The 16154-nt window shown below is 58.3% G+C and overlaps 1 protein-coding gene across 1 annotated transcript in view; it reads right to left on the bottom strand.

Moving 5' to 3' along the window:
- LOC122378498 (AF4/FMR2 family member 1-like) overlaps window positions 1–16154 on the bottom strand; it is a 95687-nt gene that overhangs the window by 15577 nt on the left and 63956 nt on the right. Inside the window, exons 9-16 of the mRNA XM_043359609.1 lie at window positions 13667–13798; window positions 12609–12764; window positions 10886–11080; window positions 9852–10696; window positions 8515–8677; window positions 8133–8257; window positions 6974–7057; window positions 6264–6380 (exon numbers count right to left, since the gene is read on the bottom strand). Coding sequence (XP_043215544.1) covers window positions 6264–6380; window positions 6974–7057; window positions 8133–8257; window positions 8515–8677; window positions 9852–10696; window positions 10886–11080; window positions 12609–12764; window positions 13667–13798 — 1817 coding nt within the window. The remainder of the gene's footprint in view (window positions 1–6263; window positions 6381–6973; window positions 7058–8132; window positions 8258–8514; window positions 8678–9851; window positions 10697–10885; window positions 11081–12608; window positions 12765–13666; window positions 13799–16154) is intronic.

The following is a 16154-nucleotide window of genomic DNA, read 5'->3' as shown; positions in this document are numbered from 1 at the left end:
CCCTACCCTACTCCTACACTACCCTACCCTACCCTGCCCCTACCCTACCCTACCCTACTCTACCCTACTCCTACACTACCCTACCCTACCCTACTCCTACACTAACCTACCCTACCCCTACCCCTACCCTACCCTACCCTTACACTACCCAACCCTACCCTACCCTACCCTACCCTACCCTACTCTACCCTACCCTACCCTACCCTACCCTACCCTACCCTACCCTACCCCTATCCTACCCTACCCTACCCCTACCATACCCTACCCACCCCTACCCTACCCTACCCTACCCCTACACTACCCTACCCTACCCCTACCCTACTCTTGCCTACCCTACCCTACTCCTACACTAACCTACCCTACCCTACCCTACCCCTACCCTACCCAACCCCTACACTACCCTGACCTACCCTACCCTACCCTACCCTACCCCTACACTATCCTACCCTACCCTACCCTACCCTACCCTACTCATACACTACCCTACCTTACCCTACCCTACCCTACCCTTCCCTACCCTACCCTTCCCTACCCTACCCTACCCTTCCCTACCCTACCCTACCCTACTCCTACACTAACCTACCCTACCCTATCCTACCCTACTCTATCCTACCCTACCCTAACCTACCCCTACCCTAACCTACCCCTTCACTACCCTACCCTACCCTACCCTAACCTACCCTACCATATCCTACCCTACCCTACCCTACCCTACCCTACCCTACCCTACCCTACCCTACCCTACCCTACCCTACACTACCACCGACAGTCCAAGTTTCAGCTAAATCGGCCCAGAAACGGCCGAGATATTGCAAACACGAATTAATTGTATTTACTGGCGAATCCCCTTGGCGAGCGGTGCCCTGTGTCGGCCTTTGTTGTCAAAGTTCAATGACCTGCCGGCTCTGATGCTTTTCACTCAGTTTTTTAAGCGAACAACTGAGCCTAAAGCACGTGCCCTCTGCTCGGCGCCGGTCGCGATTCTAATGCTATCCCTATGGCGCACATGAGCACGCGCCACAGGTGCACCCCCGGCCGAATCGTGCCCAAAATTTAATACGACCTGTTGAATTACGTGACCCACGAGTCGTGAAAATTTCACCCTCGTGCGTCAATCGACGGCGCCGCAATAGGCGTTTTTGGGAGTAACGCCGGCTGCGTAACCCCGACGGCGGCGGACTTTTTAAGATTTATAATAGTAGACTAGAGGTACAGGTTTACGCGATAACTGTATGTTTTGATTTATATTATGTTACGGGTGCATTAGTTTGGGTGATTGACTTGTATTTTAAGATGTATTATTTGGATAGATTTGGGTAGCTGTTTTTAATTAAACTGTAGGGGTTGGTGATAGGTGCGGGGTGTTCAAGTGTTTTGTATGGTAGTACCTTACCCTACCCTACCCTACCCCTACCCTACCCTACCCTACCCTACCCCTACACTACCCCACCCTACCCTACCCTACCCTACTCCTACACTACCCTTCCCTACCCTACCCTACCTTTACACTACCCTACCCTACCCTACACTTACACTACCCTACCCTACCCTACCCTACCCTACCCTAACACTACCCTACCCTACCCTACCCTACAATCCCCTACCCTACCCTACCCTACCCTACCCTACAATCCCCTACCCTACCCTACCCTACCCCTACACTACCCTACCCTACCCTACCCTACCCCTACCCTACCGTACCCTACCCTACGCTAGCCTATAATCACCTACCCTACCCTATATTACCCTACCCTACCCTACAATCCCCTACCCTACCCTACCCTACCCTACACTTACCCTACCCTACCCTACCCTACCCTACTCCTACACTACCCTAACCTACCCTACCCTACCTTTACACTACCCTACCTTTACACTACACTACCCTACCCTACCCTACCCTACCCCACCCTACCCTACCCTACCCTACTCCTACACTACCCTACCCTACCCTTCCCTACCCTACCCTACCCTACCCTTACACTACCCTACCCTACCCTACCCTACCCTTACACTACCCTACCCTACCCTACCCTACCCTACCCCTACCCTACAATCCCCTACCCTACCCTACCCTACAATCCCCTACCCAACCCTACCCTACCCTACCCTACCCTACCCTACCCTACCCTACTTTACCCTACCCTACCCTACCCTACCCTACCCTACCCTACCCCACCCTACCCTACTTTACCCTACCCTACCCTACCCTACTTTACCCTACCCTACCCTACCCTACACTGCCACCGACAATCCAAGTTTCAGCTAAATCGGCCCAGAAACGGCTGAGATATTGCAAACACAAATTTATCGTATTTACTGGCGAATCCCCTTGGCGAGGGGTGCCCGGCGCCGGTATTCGTTGTCAAAGGTCAATGACCTTCCGGCGCTGATTATTTCCAGTCAGTTTTTAAGCGAACAACTGAGCCTAAAGCACGTGCCCTCTGCTCGGCGCCGGTCGCGGCCCCATCACGTGCACACCGCTGAACCCACACCCTCAAGAATTTAATACGACAAATGAATGCACGCGCTCGACTTGCAGCGAAAATTTCACCCCCGTAGCCCTTACCGTTCCCGAGCAATAGCCTGTTTTTGCCGATTCTAATGCTAACCCTATGGCGCACATGAGCACGCGCCACGGGCGCACCCCCGGCCGCATCGTGCCCAAAATTTATTACGACCTGTTGAATGACGTGACCCACGAGTGGTAAAAATTTCACCCTCCTGCGTCAATCGACGGCGCCGTAATAAGCCTTTTAGGGAGTAACCCCGACGGCGGCGTGGGACTTTTTAAGATTTATAATAGTAGACTAGAGGTACAGGTTTACGCGATAACTGTATGTTTTGATTTATGTTATGTTACGGGTGTATTCGTTTGGGTGATTGACTTGTATTTTTAGCTGTATTATTTGGGTAGATTTGGGTAGCTGTTTTTAATTGAACTGTAAGGGATGGTGATAGTTGCGGGATGTTCAAGTGTTTTGTATGTTGGGCCCTTTTTTAACTCAACCCTACCCCTACCCTACCCCTACCCTACCCTATCCTACCCTACACCCTACCCTACCCTACCCTACCCTACCCTACCCTACCCTACCCTACCCTACCCTACCCTACCCTACCCTACCCTACCCTACTACCCTACCATACCCTACTACCCTACCCTACCCTACCCTACCATACCCTACCTTACCCTACTCTACTCTACCCTACCCTACCCTACCCTACCCTACCCTACCCTACCCTACTATCCTAACCTACCCTACTATCCTACCCTACCCTACCCTACCTAACTCTACCCTACCCTACCCTACCCTACCCTACCCTACCCTACCCTACCCTACTACCCTACCCTACCCTACCCTACCTTACCCTACCCTACCCTACCCTACCCTACCCTACCCTACCCTAGTTCCTACCCTACCCTACTACCCTACCCTACCCTACCTTACCCTACCCTACCCTACCCTTACACTACCCTACCCTACCCTACCCTACCCTTACCCTACCCTACCCTACCTTACCGTACCCTACCCTACCCTACACTACCCTGACCTGCCCTACCCTACTACCCTACCCTACCCTACCCTACACTACCCTAACCTACCCTACCCTACCCTCACTACCCTGCCCCTACCCTACCCTACCCTACCCTACCCTACCCTACCCTACCCTACCCTACCCTACCATACCCTACTCCTACACTACCCTACCCTACCCTACCCCCACCCTACCTTACCATACCCTACCCTACCCTACCATTCCCTACCCTACCCTACCCTACCCTACCTTACCCTACCCTACCCTACCCTACCCCTACCCTATCCTACCCCTACCCTACCCTACCCTACCCTACCCTACCCTACCCTACCCTACCCTACCCTACCCTACCCTACTCCTACACTAACCTACCCTACCCTACCCTACCCCTACCCATACCCTACCCTACCCTACCCTACCCTAAACTACACTACCACCGACAGTCCAAGTTTCAGCTAAATCGGCCCAGAAACGGCTGAGATATTGCAAAAACAAATTTATCGTATTTACTGGCGAATCCCCTTGGCGAGCGGTGCCTTGTGTTGGCCTTTGTTGTCAAAGGTCAATGACCTGCCGGCTGTGATTGTTTCCACTCAGTTTTTTAAGCGAACAACTGAGCCTAAAGCACGTGCCCTCTGCTCGGCGCCGGTCGCGATTCTAATGCTAACCCCATGCCGCACATGAGCACGCGCCACGGGTGCACCCCCGGCCGAATCGTGCCCAAAATTTAATACGACCTGTTGAATTACGTGACCCACGAGTCGTGAAAATTTCACCCTCGTGCGTCAATCGACGGCTCTGCAATAGGCGTTTTTGGGAGTAACGCCGGCTGCGTAACCCCGACGGCGGCGGACTTTTTAAGATTTATAATAGTAGATAAACTAATTCAATGATATTTCAAATTAACAAACAGATTTTACTCTCAATCTCAAACGAAAGTTGAATTTATTCGCGTTTCATTTATTAAATCAGCTGGCAACCATCACCCATCGTCCTCGATGTAGTCGAACCTGGCGCACTCAAATAGTGTTCGAAATTTGTGACGCTTACTTGTTGCTATGGCGACCGAGCAGTACCTACGCTTTTCATTCGTCAAGAAGTGCCTGCGAGCACACTTTTGAACACAGTCTTTATGCGTCAGTTTGCGTCACGCAGCATATCTGAAACATGCTTCGTGAGGCTCCAAAACCATTCAATTCATCTCCTTCAAAAGAAGTGTTTTGTAACATTTTCGATATGTTTTTTTGGGCTTAGTTGCTAGCTCCATTCATCCTATTTTGCGTGAGGATAGTTATCACTCGGGGACCAGTCGTTGAAAGCAAGAAACAACGACGAGGAGAAGGTCTTGTAAAAAGTCGCAGCGATTGCATAGAGCATTAAATGACGAAAACATTTTTACCCCCCACCGCCTCAGGCGATCACGTGCCGTCACCCACCTGCCGAAAACGGCGGAGCGCCGCCGTTTTTTTTAGATATCTGCGAAAAACCGCGGGGGGGGGGTGTTCAAACACCCCCCCCCCTCCGGCCCGGCACGGGTTAAGTACTATCAGATGCCCATTTTCCCGACTTTTGGGCCATTGACCTTATGTGGTAGGTCTACCAATGATCTAGGACCTTAGCCCTCGCCCGTATTGGTGTTTTGCCAGCCGCGAATATTTAAGGGGGGGGGGTTGGACCATCCCCCCTGCCGTTTCGCCCCTGATCGAGCTAGAGCTTCGCTGAAAAAAAAAAAACGAGCGTGTTGCCCGTGACGTGTGGAAGCCGATGATGCCCAATTTTAGGTCCTAAGTCATTGGTTGACCTTTCAGGTCAGGTCAATGACCCAAAAGTCGGGAAAATCGGAACCTCAGGTCGGGTCAGGTCAGGTCAGGTCAACCTGTGGGGCCCTGCCGGGTATTCGTGGTAGGTGTCAACAGTGTCCTGCTTTTCGTGAATTTGGGTGGAAACCCACACCCAAACAATTTGTGACGTCCCGGAATCGGAACGGAAAGCCATACGACGTCCCTGACAGATAAAAATCGACAGGTATATCGAACACCAAAAGAAAAAGAAACAAAAAGAAATATCACCTCTATAGCCTAAAAACACGGCTATGTTCTTTCTGAGTCAATTGATGTCTCAATTGACCCGCTAGCTCAATTTGATCGGGAGACATTGGCGAAAAACTCCGATTGAACCAATTGACCTTAGTGACGTATTACAAGACGTCATGCAAGGTCCAAAATACAAAACGTAAGCCCAGTCTTGCGAGGAGAACGATAAATCACGAATCTATATGCATGAGATAAAATTGGTGCATTTTTACGCATAACAGAGGCCTGCAACCGCGTGAGTAAGATATGACAGCAATAATACAAAAGATACATATAAAAAATGATTATTTGTTCATGAGTGTTAAAACGTTCACGAAGAGTTCGTGAACAGAGGTTCGACCAAGGCCGTATGGTTCGACTTCGTGAACAGAGCATTGTTGGTGAACATGTGACCTTGAATGAATAAATTCGTTAACTATCAAATAAACTAACAAACAAAAGTTCTTCACGAGCTATTCATGAAAAAATATACAACCAGCAAACCCTTGCTGAAGAGACTGCATGCATTAATTAAGCATAGCTCTGGTACTGAGCGGGGCCTCGCCGGTGTCGTGCTCGAGGGTCGGCCCCTCCCCTACCGGGGCCCCGCCCGCCGGTCCGGCCGCCGGCCGGCCGGCCCACCGGAGCACTCACTTGATGAGTTTGAGCGTGTCGTGTAGCATGGACGCCACGCCCTCCGGGTCGTGCGCCTCGTGCTCCTTCTCCATGGAGAGAGCTGTCAGCAGGAAATAGATGACAGCCTGGGTGTACCTGGAGAGGGGGCAGATGGTCAGTGACCGGTCAGTCACAGGTGGCACTGACGAGGGTCAGTGACCGGTCAGTCACGGGGCTACTGACGGGGGGGGGGCAGTGACCGGTCAGTCACGGGGCTACTGACGGGGGGGGGGGGTAGTGACCGGTCAGTCACAGGGATACTGACGGGGGCAGTGACCGGTCAGTCACGGGGCTACTGACGGGGGCAGTGACCGGTCAGTCACAGGGCTACTGACGGGGGGGGGGGGGGCAGTGACCGGTCAGTCACAGGGCTACTGACGGGGGGCGGCAGTGACCTGTCAGTTACAGGGATACTGGGGGGGGGCAGTGACCGGTCAGTCACAGGGCTACTGATGGGGGGCAGTGACCGGTCAGTCACTGACGGGGGGGGGGGGGGTAGTGACCGGTCAGTCACGGGTGGCACGGTGTCAGCCCGCAGCCACAGGCCGAGCGTGAAATCAGAACACCACTCATGGTGGCAGCTCGATTTGGTTCGCAGGTTCCACTCAGTTCGACGGGCCTTGGCCACCGCCCCGCTCCCTCCCAGAGCCCGCTGCCCGGTCTGCCCGGCCGGCCGGGGCGCGAGTTACCTGATGAGTTTGAGCGTCATGTCTGCCTCGTTATCTGCTGCCCGCTTCAGTCTCCGGGCCTGTCGGAGGTACTGGTGCTGGTCCCTGTCGGGGGAGGGGGGCGGGGGACGGTCAGTCTCCGGGCCTGTCGGAGGGACTGGTGCTGGTCCCTGTCGGGGGAGGGGGACGGTCAGCCTCCGGGCCTGTCGGGGGACGGGGAGGGGGACGGTCAGTCTCCGGGCCTGTCGGAGGTACTGGTGTACAGTGTGCAGACAGACGTCCCAGGGGTGGAGGTGTTCAAACTGTAAAGACTGTAGGACATTAGACAGCCGTCCCAGCGGGCAGCCGGTCATAGGCTATTCATTCTCAGATCCATAGTAGCCTCCCCTCCCATTCCTCCTCAGGAAACTGCCTGGGGAGGTCATATCCTCACATTCCAAAGCCAACCAGCCCCTCCCGCCCCTCCTGGCCACAGCAGCAGCAGGAAGAACAACAAAACAACAAAAACAGAAACCATAACCACAAACCCAATAAAAAAGCCTTGGTCAGTGGCACCACGAGATGATTTAGCATTCACCAAGCAGAGGTTTTTGGGGAACGGCATGTTTCAGCTACCGAGAACTGCAGGCCAGTCTGACACGTTTTTCACATAAAGTATAACCTCCCGCCATATAAGGAAGCCCTCGCTGAAGCTGGGGGGGGGGGGGGCAGGGGTGAGAAAGGGTACATTTGCTTGAACAGTCGGATAATGAAATGCAGTTTAACATCAGCCACATGAGCTGCTATGCAGCTGGGTCTGCAGCAGTCGATCCCACCCAGCTGACAGCTGTCATACGCAGAGGTCGACCACTAAGGATGGATCAACGGTACTCACGCCGGTACGGGGGAGCGGCCGGTACGGGGGACGGTACAGGGAGCGGGCGGTAAGGGAGCGGTACAGGAGCGGTACGGGGAGCGGGCGGTACAAGAGCGGCGGTACAGGGGAGCGGGCGGTTCGGGGGAGCGGCCGGTACGGGGGAGCTCAGCCGCTATGGGGAGCGGCGGTACGGGGGAGCGGTACGGGGGAGCGGTACGGGGGAGCGGCCGGTACGGGGGAGCGGCGGTACGGGGGAGTGGACGGTACGGGCGGTACTCACGCCGGTACGGGGAGCGGGCGGTACGGGGGAGCAGCGGGACTCACGCTGGGATGGGGAACGGCTGGTTGGTGTAGAGCGCCGCCGGCACGTTGGTGTCGAAGCCGGCGCCAGTGGTGGTGGGGTTGGTGCTGCTGTCCGCCTCCCGCACTCCGGTCGGAGGCGACTCGACCTGGGAAGGAGCGCAGTCCGTCAGACCAGTCAGGCCACAGCGGTCCGTCAGACCAGTCAGACCACAGCGGCCCGTCAGACCCTGTCCCAGGTCACTGACCCTGTCCCAGGTCACACCACTGACCCTGTCCCAGGTCATTGACCCTGTCCCAGGTCACACCACTGACCCAGTCCCAGGTCACACCACTGACCCTGTCCCAGGTCACACCACTGACCCTGTCCCAGGTCACACCACTGACCCTGTCCCAGGTCACTGACCCGGCTCCGGTGGGCTGGCCGCGGACCGGCCTCCTCTGCCAGGCCGTGACATCGCCGCTTGTGTGACGTCACCACCGGCGCCGCGTCATCATCCTTGGTGACGTCATCCGCCTCCCGGATGGAGCAGGACGAGTGAGAGCGCACCGACCCATCGCCGCGGGGCCTGCCGGCGCGTCATAGTGGGTCACGGTCACGATCAGGGTCACGGTCAGGGGTCGGGGTGAGGGTCACGGTCAGGGTCAGGGGTCGCGGTCAGGGTCACGGTCAGGGTCACGATCAGGGGTCGTGGTCAGGGTCAGGGGTTACAGTCACGGTCAGGGGTTACAGTCACAGTCAGGGGTTACGGTCAGGGTCGGGGGTCACGGTCACGGTCAGGGGTCACGGTCACGGTCATGGTCAGCGGTCACAGTCACGGTCAGGGGTCACGGTCAGGGGTCAGGGTCACGGGTCACGGGTCACGGTCACGATCAGGGGTCAGGGTCACGGTCAGGGTCTCGGTCAGTGTCACGGTCAGGGTCACGGTCAGGGTCACGGTCAGGGGTCACAGTCACGTTCAGGGGTCACGTTCAGGGGTCAGGGTCACGGGTCACGGTCAGGGTCACGAGTCACGGTTAACATGATCACAGTCAGTCAGAGATTGTCGGTGAAAAGTTGCGTCCGAGCTGAGCTGGTAGTGATGAGCCGACCATTATGACCGGGCCTTCGAACAACTCCTGGGTGCATCTCTCCACAGTCAATAGAACTCACCGGTAGCCGGGACACAGGGCGTCACAACAGGCGAACCACTGTCCGGCGCCCCAACCCAACAGCTAGTGAAATACTCTGTTATTGCTAACACAGTAAGTCAGACAAAAAGAAAAGGCACGCTGGTGTGGCAGAAGACAGAAGGCGACGTAACTTTCAGCATTTACCAAGTGTACAGCCCTTATCGAACAAAACGCCTCCTCTGCAACCATTTATCTCCTTTCGCACAATATACATTAAAAAAGCAGCACCTACGTCGAACACCCCCAACTCCTGTACGAGATGTACCCGCCGCGGCGGTGCCCCGACCAGCCGGGCGCCCGTACCCACGTACCCCGACCAGCCGGGCGCCCGTACCCACGTACCCCGACCAGCTCGGTGCGCCCGTACCCACGTACCCCGACCAGCTGGACGCCCGTACCCACGTACCCCGACCAGCTCAGCACGCGCTACTCGCCTCAGTTTGACGGCGGCGGGGTCGCGCTACTCGCGTCAGTTTGCCGGCGGCCGGGTCGCGCTACTCGCGTCAGTTTGCCGGCGGCGGTGTCGCGCTACTCACGTCAGTTTGCCGGCGGCGGGGTCGCGGTACTCACGTCAGTTTGCCGGCGGCCGGGTCGCGGTGGCCGGGTGGGTCGCGGCGGTGCCGGTGGCCGCGCGGCGAGCCGGCCGCACCGGCGGCGTCCCGGTGTCGGGCCCGCTCCCCGCGCGGTGACGCCGAGCAGCCGCGCCCGCCGTCCGCCTCCGGGCGCTCGGCGCTCCCGAGACGTCCGCGCCGGCCCGAGTCGCAGCGAGACTCGAGTCTCGGCTGGGCCGAGTCGGCGTCCCGAGCCGACCGGCCGCCGCCCTGAGGGTGATTGGAGCCAGGGCCGCTGGCGGTGGCCGCCTCGGACCGGGCGTGACCGGCCGGGTGGCCGCGGTCGGACCCGCCGTGGGCAGAGTGCTGGGAGTGGGACCCGCCGTGGGCAGAGTGCTGGGAGTGGGACCCGCCGTGGGCAGAGTGGTGGGAGTGGGACCCGCCGTGGGCAGAGTGCTGGGACTGGTGGGACCCGCCGTGAGCGGCGTGCGGGTGATGGGAACGATGGTCTGTGTGAGCGTGCTCGGCGCGGCGCGGCTCAGACAGCCGGTCCCTCAGCAGTGCCTCGGCTCGCTCTCGGGCGTCCGGCACCAGCCACCGCTCGATGCAGCAGCGCAGTGACGGCACGCCGTTGTGTGTGGTGAGCTGCGGCAGCGGCCCGCACGCCGCGCCCTCGCCGGACGCCGCACCACGGCCGCGCGGCGTCGGCTTTTTGACGCGGTGCTTTTTGAAGAGCCGGTTGACGGTGGCCTTCTTGTTGGCGTCGCTGGTGGTCCAGTCGCCGTCCCCGCCGATGTCCAGCTTGGGTGGCGAGTCCGAGGAGCGGGCGCGCGGCGGCGGGCCGGCCGGCGCGCCCGAGCGCCGCTCGTCACACGAGAGGGAGGCGGCGCCGCGGCCGGCGCGCCGCCGCCGCCGCCCGTCGGCCGCCGGCGGGCTCCGCTGGCTGGCGGCGGCGGCCGTCGGCGCCGACTCGCCGTCCGAGTCGGCGCCGCTGGAGTCGGCCGGCGGCGAGCGCCGGGCCGCGGCGTGCCGCCGACCGGCCGCCGGCCGCGCCGGCCTCTCGCCTTCACTATCGCTGCGCGCAGACAGCCGCGGTCGGGGTCGGGGTCGGCTGCCGCCGGCCGCCGGTCGGCCCGCAGCGGCCGGCGCGTTCTGCTCTGCCTCGGAGGAGGAGGAGGACTGCGTCTGTGACATCTCCATCGGCACCGGGTCCTCGGCGTCCCCGACCGGCAGCGAGCGAGTCTTTACCTGGACATGGAGACGGGCGGGCAGTCAGCAAACAGGGCAGTCACTAATAAACACAGCAGTCAGTGAACAGGACAGTCACTAATAAACACAGCAGTCGGTGAACAGGGCAGTCACTAATAAACACAGCAGTCGGTGAACAGGGTAGTCACTAATAAACACAGCAGTCGGTGAACAGGGCAGTCACTAATAAACACAGCGGTCGGTGAACAGGGCAGTCACTAATAAACACAGCAGTCGGTGAACAGGGCAGTCACTAATAAACACAGCAGTCGGTGAACAGGGCAGTCACTAATAAACACAGCATTCGGTGAACAGGCAACGGCAGTCAGCAGCCAGGACAGCTAGCAACCGGGGCAGAACAGCCAACACAGGCAGCGTAAAAGGTGGTGAAACACCCATGCTTATCTTGGCACGCAAAGAGTTTTGTCACCACCCGATTAATTTGCTTGCAACGGTTAGAGGATGAAGACCTGGCATGATTAATCATATTTTTCTTCACTTTTCGAAACGTATGCCCTTCGTAATGGGCAAAACGTCCAGGCACAAAGGATAGGCAAGCAGCACTATTGGCATTTACACGATTGAATGCTGTTCGATTTGAATCAAGCCATAGAAAAATGAAGCAGTGTATGAAGTCCATGATGAGCCCAAAAAGTTTAACTCAACAAGTTCAAATGAAAGATTACTCAAAACTCCGGATGAACTGCATAGCATCTCCTCACAGGCCCGAGAGAGAGAGAGAGAGAGAGAGAGAGAGAGAGAGAGAGAGAGAGAGAGAGAGAGAGAGAGAGAGAGAGAGAGAGAGAGAGAGAGAGAGAGGGAGAGAGGGAGAGAGGGAGAGAGGGAGAGAGGGAGAGAGAGAGAGAGAGAGAGAGAGAGAGAGAGAGAGAGAGAGAGAGAGAGAGAGGGAGAGAGGGAGAGAGGGAGAGAGGGAGAGAGGGAGAGAGAGAGAGAGAGAGAGAGAGAGAGAGAGAGAGAGAGAGAGAGAGAGAGAGAGAGAGAGAGAGAGAGAGAGAGAGAGAGAGAGAGAGAGAGAGAGAGAGGAGAGAGAGAGAGAGAGAGAGAGAGAGAGAGAGAGAGAGAGAGAGAGAGAGAGAGAGAGAGAGAGAGAGAGAGAGAGAGAGAGAGAGAGAGAGAGAGAGAGAGAGAGAGAGAGAGAGAGAGAGAGAGAGAGAGAGAGAGAGAGAGAGAGAGAGAGAGAGAGAGAGAGAGAGAGAGAGAGAGAGAGAGAGAGAGAGAGAGAGAGAGAGAGAGAGAGAGAGAGAGAGAGAGAGAGAGAGAGAGAGAGAGAGAGAGAGAGAGAGAGAGAGAGAGAGAGAGAGAGAGAGAGAGAGAGAGAGAGAGAGAGAGAGAGAGAGAGAGAGAGAGAGAGAGAGAGAGAGAGAGAGAGAGAGAGAGAGAGAGAGAGAGAGAGAGAGAGAGAGAGAGAGAGAGAGAGAGAGAGAGAGAGAGAGAGAGAGAGAGAGAGAGAGAGAGAGAGAGAGAGAGAGAGAGAGAGAATGAAAAGGGACGCGTCTCGTATCTTCACCTGGGCGACCACGTCTTCTAGGGAGACGCCGGTGTCGGCCGGGTCCACAGGGTCCGCGCTGCCCGGGTCCGCAGGGTCCACGCTGCCAGGGTCCGCAGGGTCCACGCTGCCAGGGTCCGCAGGGTCCACGCTGTTCGGGAACTCGGGCGGCGACATCTGACAGAGGACGGAATCACCGTCAGCATCAGCGTTCGCATCATCGCCAGCATCGAGACGCAGCAGCCGCGGTCAGAGTCGGGGGCGGCAGAGGTCAGGGTCGGGAAGCGCCGGCAGCCAGGGTAGGTAAGCACAGAGTCGGCAGCGGCAGAGGTCAGAGTCAGCCCCGGCGGAAGCGAGGGTCGGGGGCGGCAGAGGTCAGAGTCAGCCCCGGCAGCCAGAGTCGGGGGCGGCAGAGGTCAGAGTCAGCCCCGGCGGAAGCGAGGGCGGAAGCGGAGAGCGATGTGATGACAAGTCCTTCTCAGCCGTGACGGCATGGCCTAGCTGAGCCACGTCTCTCAACTCGGTGCTATTGGTCAATTAGCATACGCCGGCAGACTGCAAGGCCTGTGGCGGCTGCACGTCATAAAAAAACGATGCCCTGATGAACCTGTGCGCAGAAAATTGTGTCTGGTGCGGAGCGGCATTGTGCGCAGGAAACTGTGTTGGGTGTGGAGCGGCATTGTGCGCAGGAAATTGTGTCGGGTGCGGAGCGGCATTGTGCGCAGGAAATTGTGTCGGGTGCGGAGCGGCATTGCGCGCAGGAAATTGTGTCGGGTGCAGAGCGGCATTGTGCGGGGGAAATCGTGTCTGGTGCGGAGGACATGGTGCGCAGGAAATTGTGTCGGGTGAGGAGCGGCATTGTACACACGGTGAGCACACGAGCAGGAGTCACGCAGTGATAATAGGCGCGTTCACACAGTATAGGCTAAACGATAGACGGGTCCCCCATCCCATCCCGTACCGGGGCCCCTGCGCAGCTCCTCATTCCTATCTCCCGGGTCCTGCCACTTCCCTGTCGCCTCAGTATTGCTCCACCACTGAGGAGAGGCGGCGGGACGGGGGATGGCGAGCCCCTTCACCTTGTTGAGGCTGCGCGCGGAGGCGTTCCCGAACACGGACGACAGCGGCGTGCCGGCGCCGTCCCTGCCGTTCATGATGGACGTCAGGCTCCACTTGCTGCCGGCGTTGGTGCTGGGGCTCTCGGAGCCCTCCTGGGGCGGACAGAGGGGCCAGAGGTGTCAGAGAGGGAGGAACAGAGAACGACAGAGCCAGGGGGACGGGCCGCCACAGGGCGGGAGTCAGTGTGAAGTCCGGCTACGAACCACCCAGGCTCACCAGCTGTGCACTGCTCCGGTATGATCCCCACCGGGACCAATGCCCGTCCAAATCGCTCTCCCTTCACCGGCCCACGCCAAGGACCCCATTCAGGCGTTCATTTCAAAACAGACTGAATGCAACGACAGCATATCATCGAAAGGACCACGATGTCGGCTCAGACGCCGGACGAGCTCGGCACGACACTGGACATGGACGGCACTGGACGACGTCGGACGACGTCGGCTCAGACGCCGGGAATCGCACACATCGAGTACTCGCACACACCGAGTCGCCGCAGGCCGTGACTCGCTAGTCGCTAATGCTATAGCCCAGGACCCTCCCCAGGACGTGACCCTCCCCAGGACGTGATCCGCCCCAGGACGTGGCACGCCCCAGGACCCGACCCAGGCTTTCCACCACGGTACATCAAGTAACTGCAGACCTAGATGACCTGAACGCCCAGTTAAACTACATGATGACAGCTCACCCACGCAAGCATGTGATACTGTCAGGTGACTTTAACGCGTGTCTACTGAAGAACAAATCACCGGGCGTCAGACTAATGGAAGTGTTGCGCTTGAACGGCCTAGTGCCTGTCAATTTGAAAAGGCCAACATACCGACCAGCTGCCTCATTGATTGACGTTATCGCAACTAGCCAGAGCGGAAACGTTGTGAGATCCGGTGTTACTCGGTGCCATTTAGGAGGCCCGCACGACTACACTAGGATAATGATACGACAAAACTGCAAGAGCCGCGCTCACAGAAGTGTCTCTATCCGAAAGCGTTGCCTGAGTAGCGTTGACTCAATCGAGTTCAATGTCTACTTGTCGCGCATTGACTGGAACGGGGTGTGGCTGAGTGGCAGCACTGAGGCGGCGTGGGAGTCATTTGTGGCCGTGTTTACCCGAGCCTTGGACACGGTAGCACCGATACGGCGAGTGCGGGTGAGACCACAGGGGGCGCTACCTGTGACCGCGGCTACCCGTGACCTGATGGCCAGCCGGCGCCGCGCGCTCGCAGATACATCGGCCGCCGGACGCGAGCGGTACAAGGCTCTCAACCGCCAGTGCCGAGCCGCAATCAGGTCAGACGAGTGTAGTGTCCACCGCCGTCTCCGGGTTCCGATGTATTCTCACAAACTCGCGGTGCAAAACACTGAGGCACTGCCGTGCTGTGCGGCCGGGCGGAGCCTCTCGACTGCTGGCTCTGACTGGAGCCGAGCAGGGTGCGGCCGCCTCACACTCGTATTACCGGGGCCCGATGCCGAGCCTCGGACACCCGATGCACTAGGTACTCGATACACCACACATTCCCCCTCTCGGATGTAGTGTCCACCGCCGTCTCCGGATTCCGATGTATTCTCACAAACTCGCGGTGCAAAACACTAAGGCACTGTCGTGCTGTGCGGCCGGGCGGAGCCTCTCGACTGCTGGCTCTGACTGGAGCCGAGCAGGGTGCGGCCGCCTCACACTCGTATTACCGGGGGCCCGATGCCGAGCCTCGGACACCCGATGCACTAGGTACTCGATACACTACACATTCCCCCCTCTCGCAAAAAAAAAGGAACAGCATCACTGCGACACGTAGTAGTCCGGTCGTCTACAGACACGGTCGCTTCGCCTGGGACGCTGCACGCTCACATCGGCGGCGTCCGGCGACGGCTCGCAAGCTGTCTCGGTCGACGGGCGAGAAGCAGCGGCGAGCGAGGTCAGCGGGCCAGCGGCGTCGGCCTCGGAAGTCGTGGCGGTCGACGTGGTCTCGCCGGGCCCAGCGGGGGGAGATGCGGAGGGAGACGCCGGCGCGTATGGGAGACGGGCCAGATGGGCGGCGTTCCAGGTCCGGCCGTCAGCCAGACGGTACGTTGCGGGACCGACGCGCCCAGTGACTCGCACCGGAGACGTGAACCGACAGGACGTCTTCGAGCGGTGTCCCTGCCGTCTCACGCAAACGTAGTCGCCCTCAGTGATGCGCGGCGTCGTCACGCCACGGCGGCGGTCGTAGGATCTCTTGTTGGACTGCTGTCGGCGTCGAACTCGAGACGCCACACTGTCGGCTCCTGGTGTTGACGGCTGAATGACAGGCAGGTTCAGCCTCATCTGTCGTCCATGCAGGAGCTCTGACGGTGACTTCCCAGTTGTCGTGTGTGGGGTGGCTCGATACACCGCCAGGCTCTTGCGTACCTCGTCAATGAACGCTGCTGGTGGACAGTCTGTGATCCACGACTTGAACGTTTTGTTGAAGCGCTCTA

This window comes from Amphibalanus amphitrite, unplaced genomic scaffold (genome assembly GCF_019059575.1).
Source record: "Amphibalanus amphitrite isolate SeventyFive unplaced genomic scaffold, NRLGWU_Aamphi_draft 000060F_arrow, whole genome shotgun sequence".
NCBI classification, from domain to species: Eukaryota; Metazoa; Arthropoda; class Thecostraca; order Balanomorpha; family Balanidae; genus Amphibalanus; species Amphibalanus amphitrite.
Note: the sequence above shows the minus strand (reverse complement) of the source record. Positions and strands in the feature narration are given on the sequence as shown.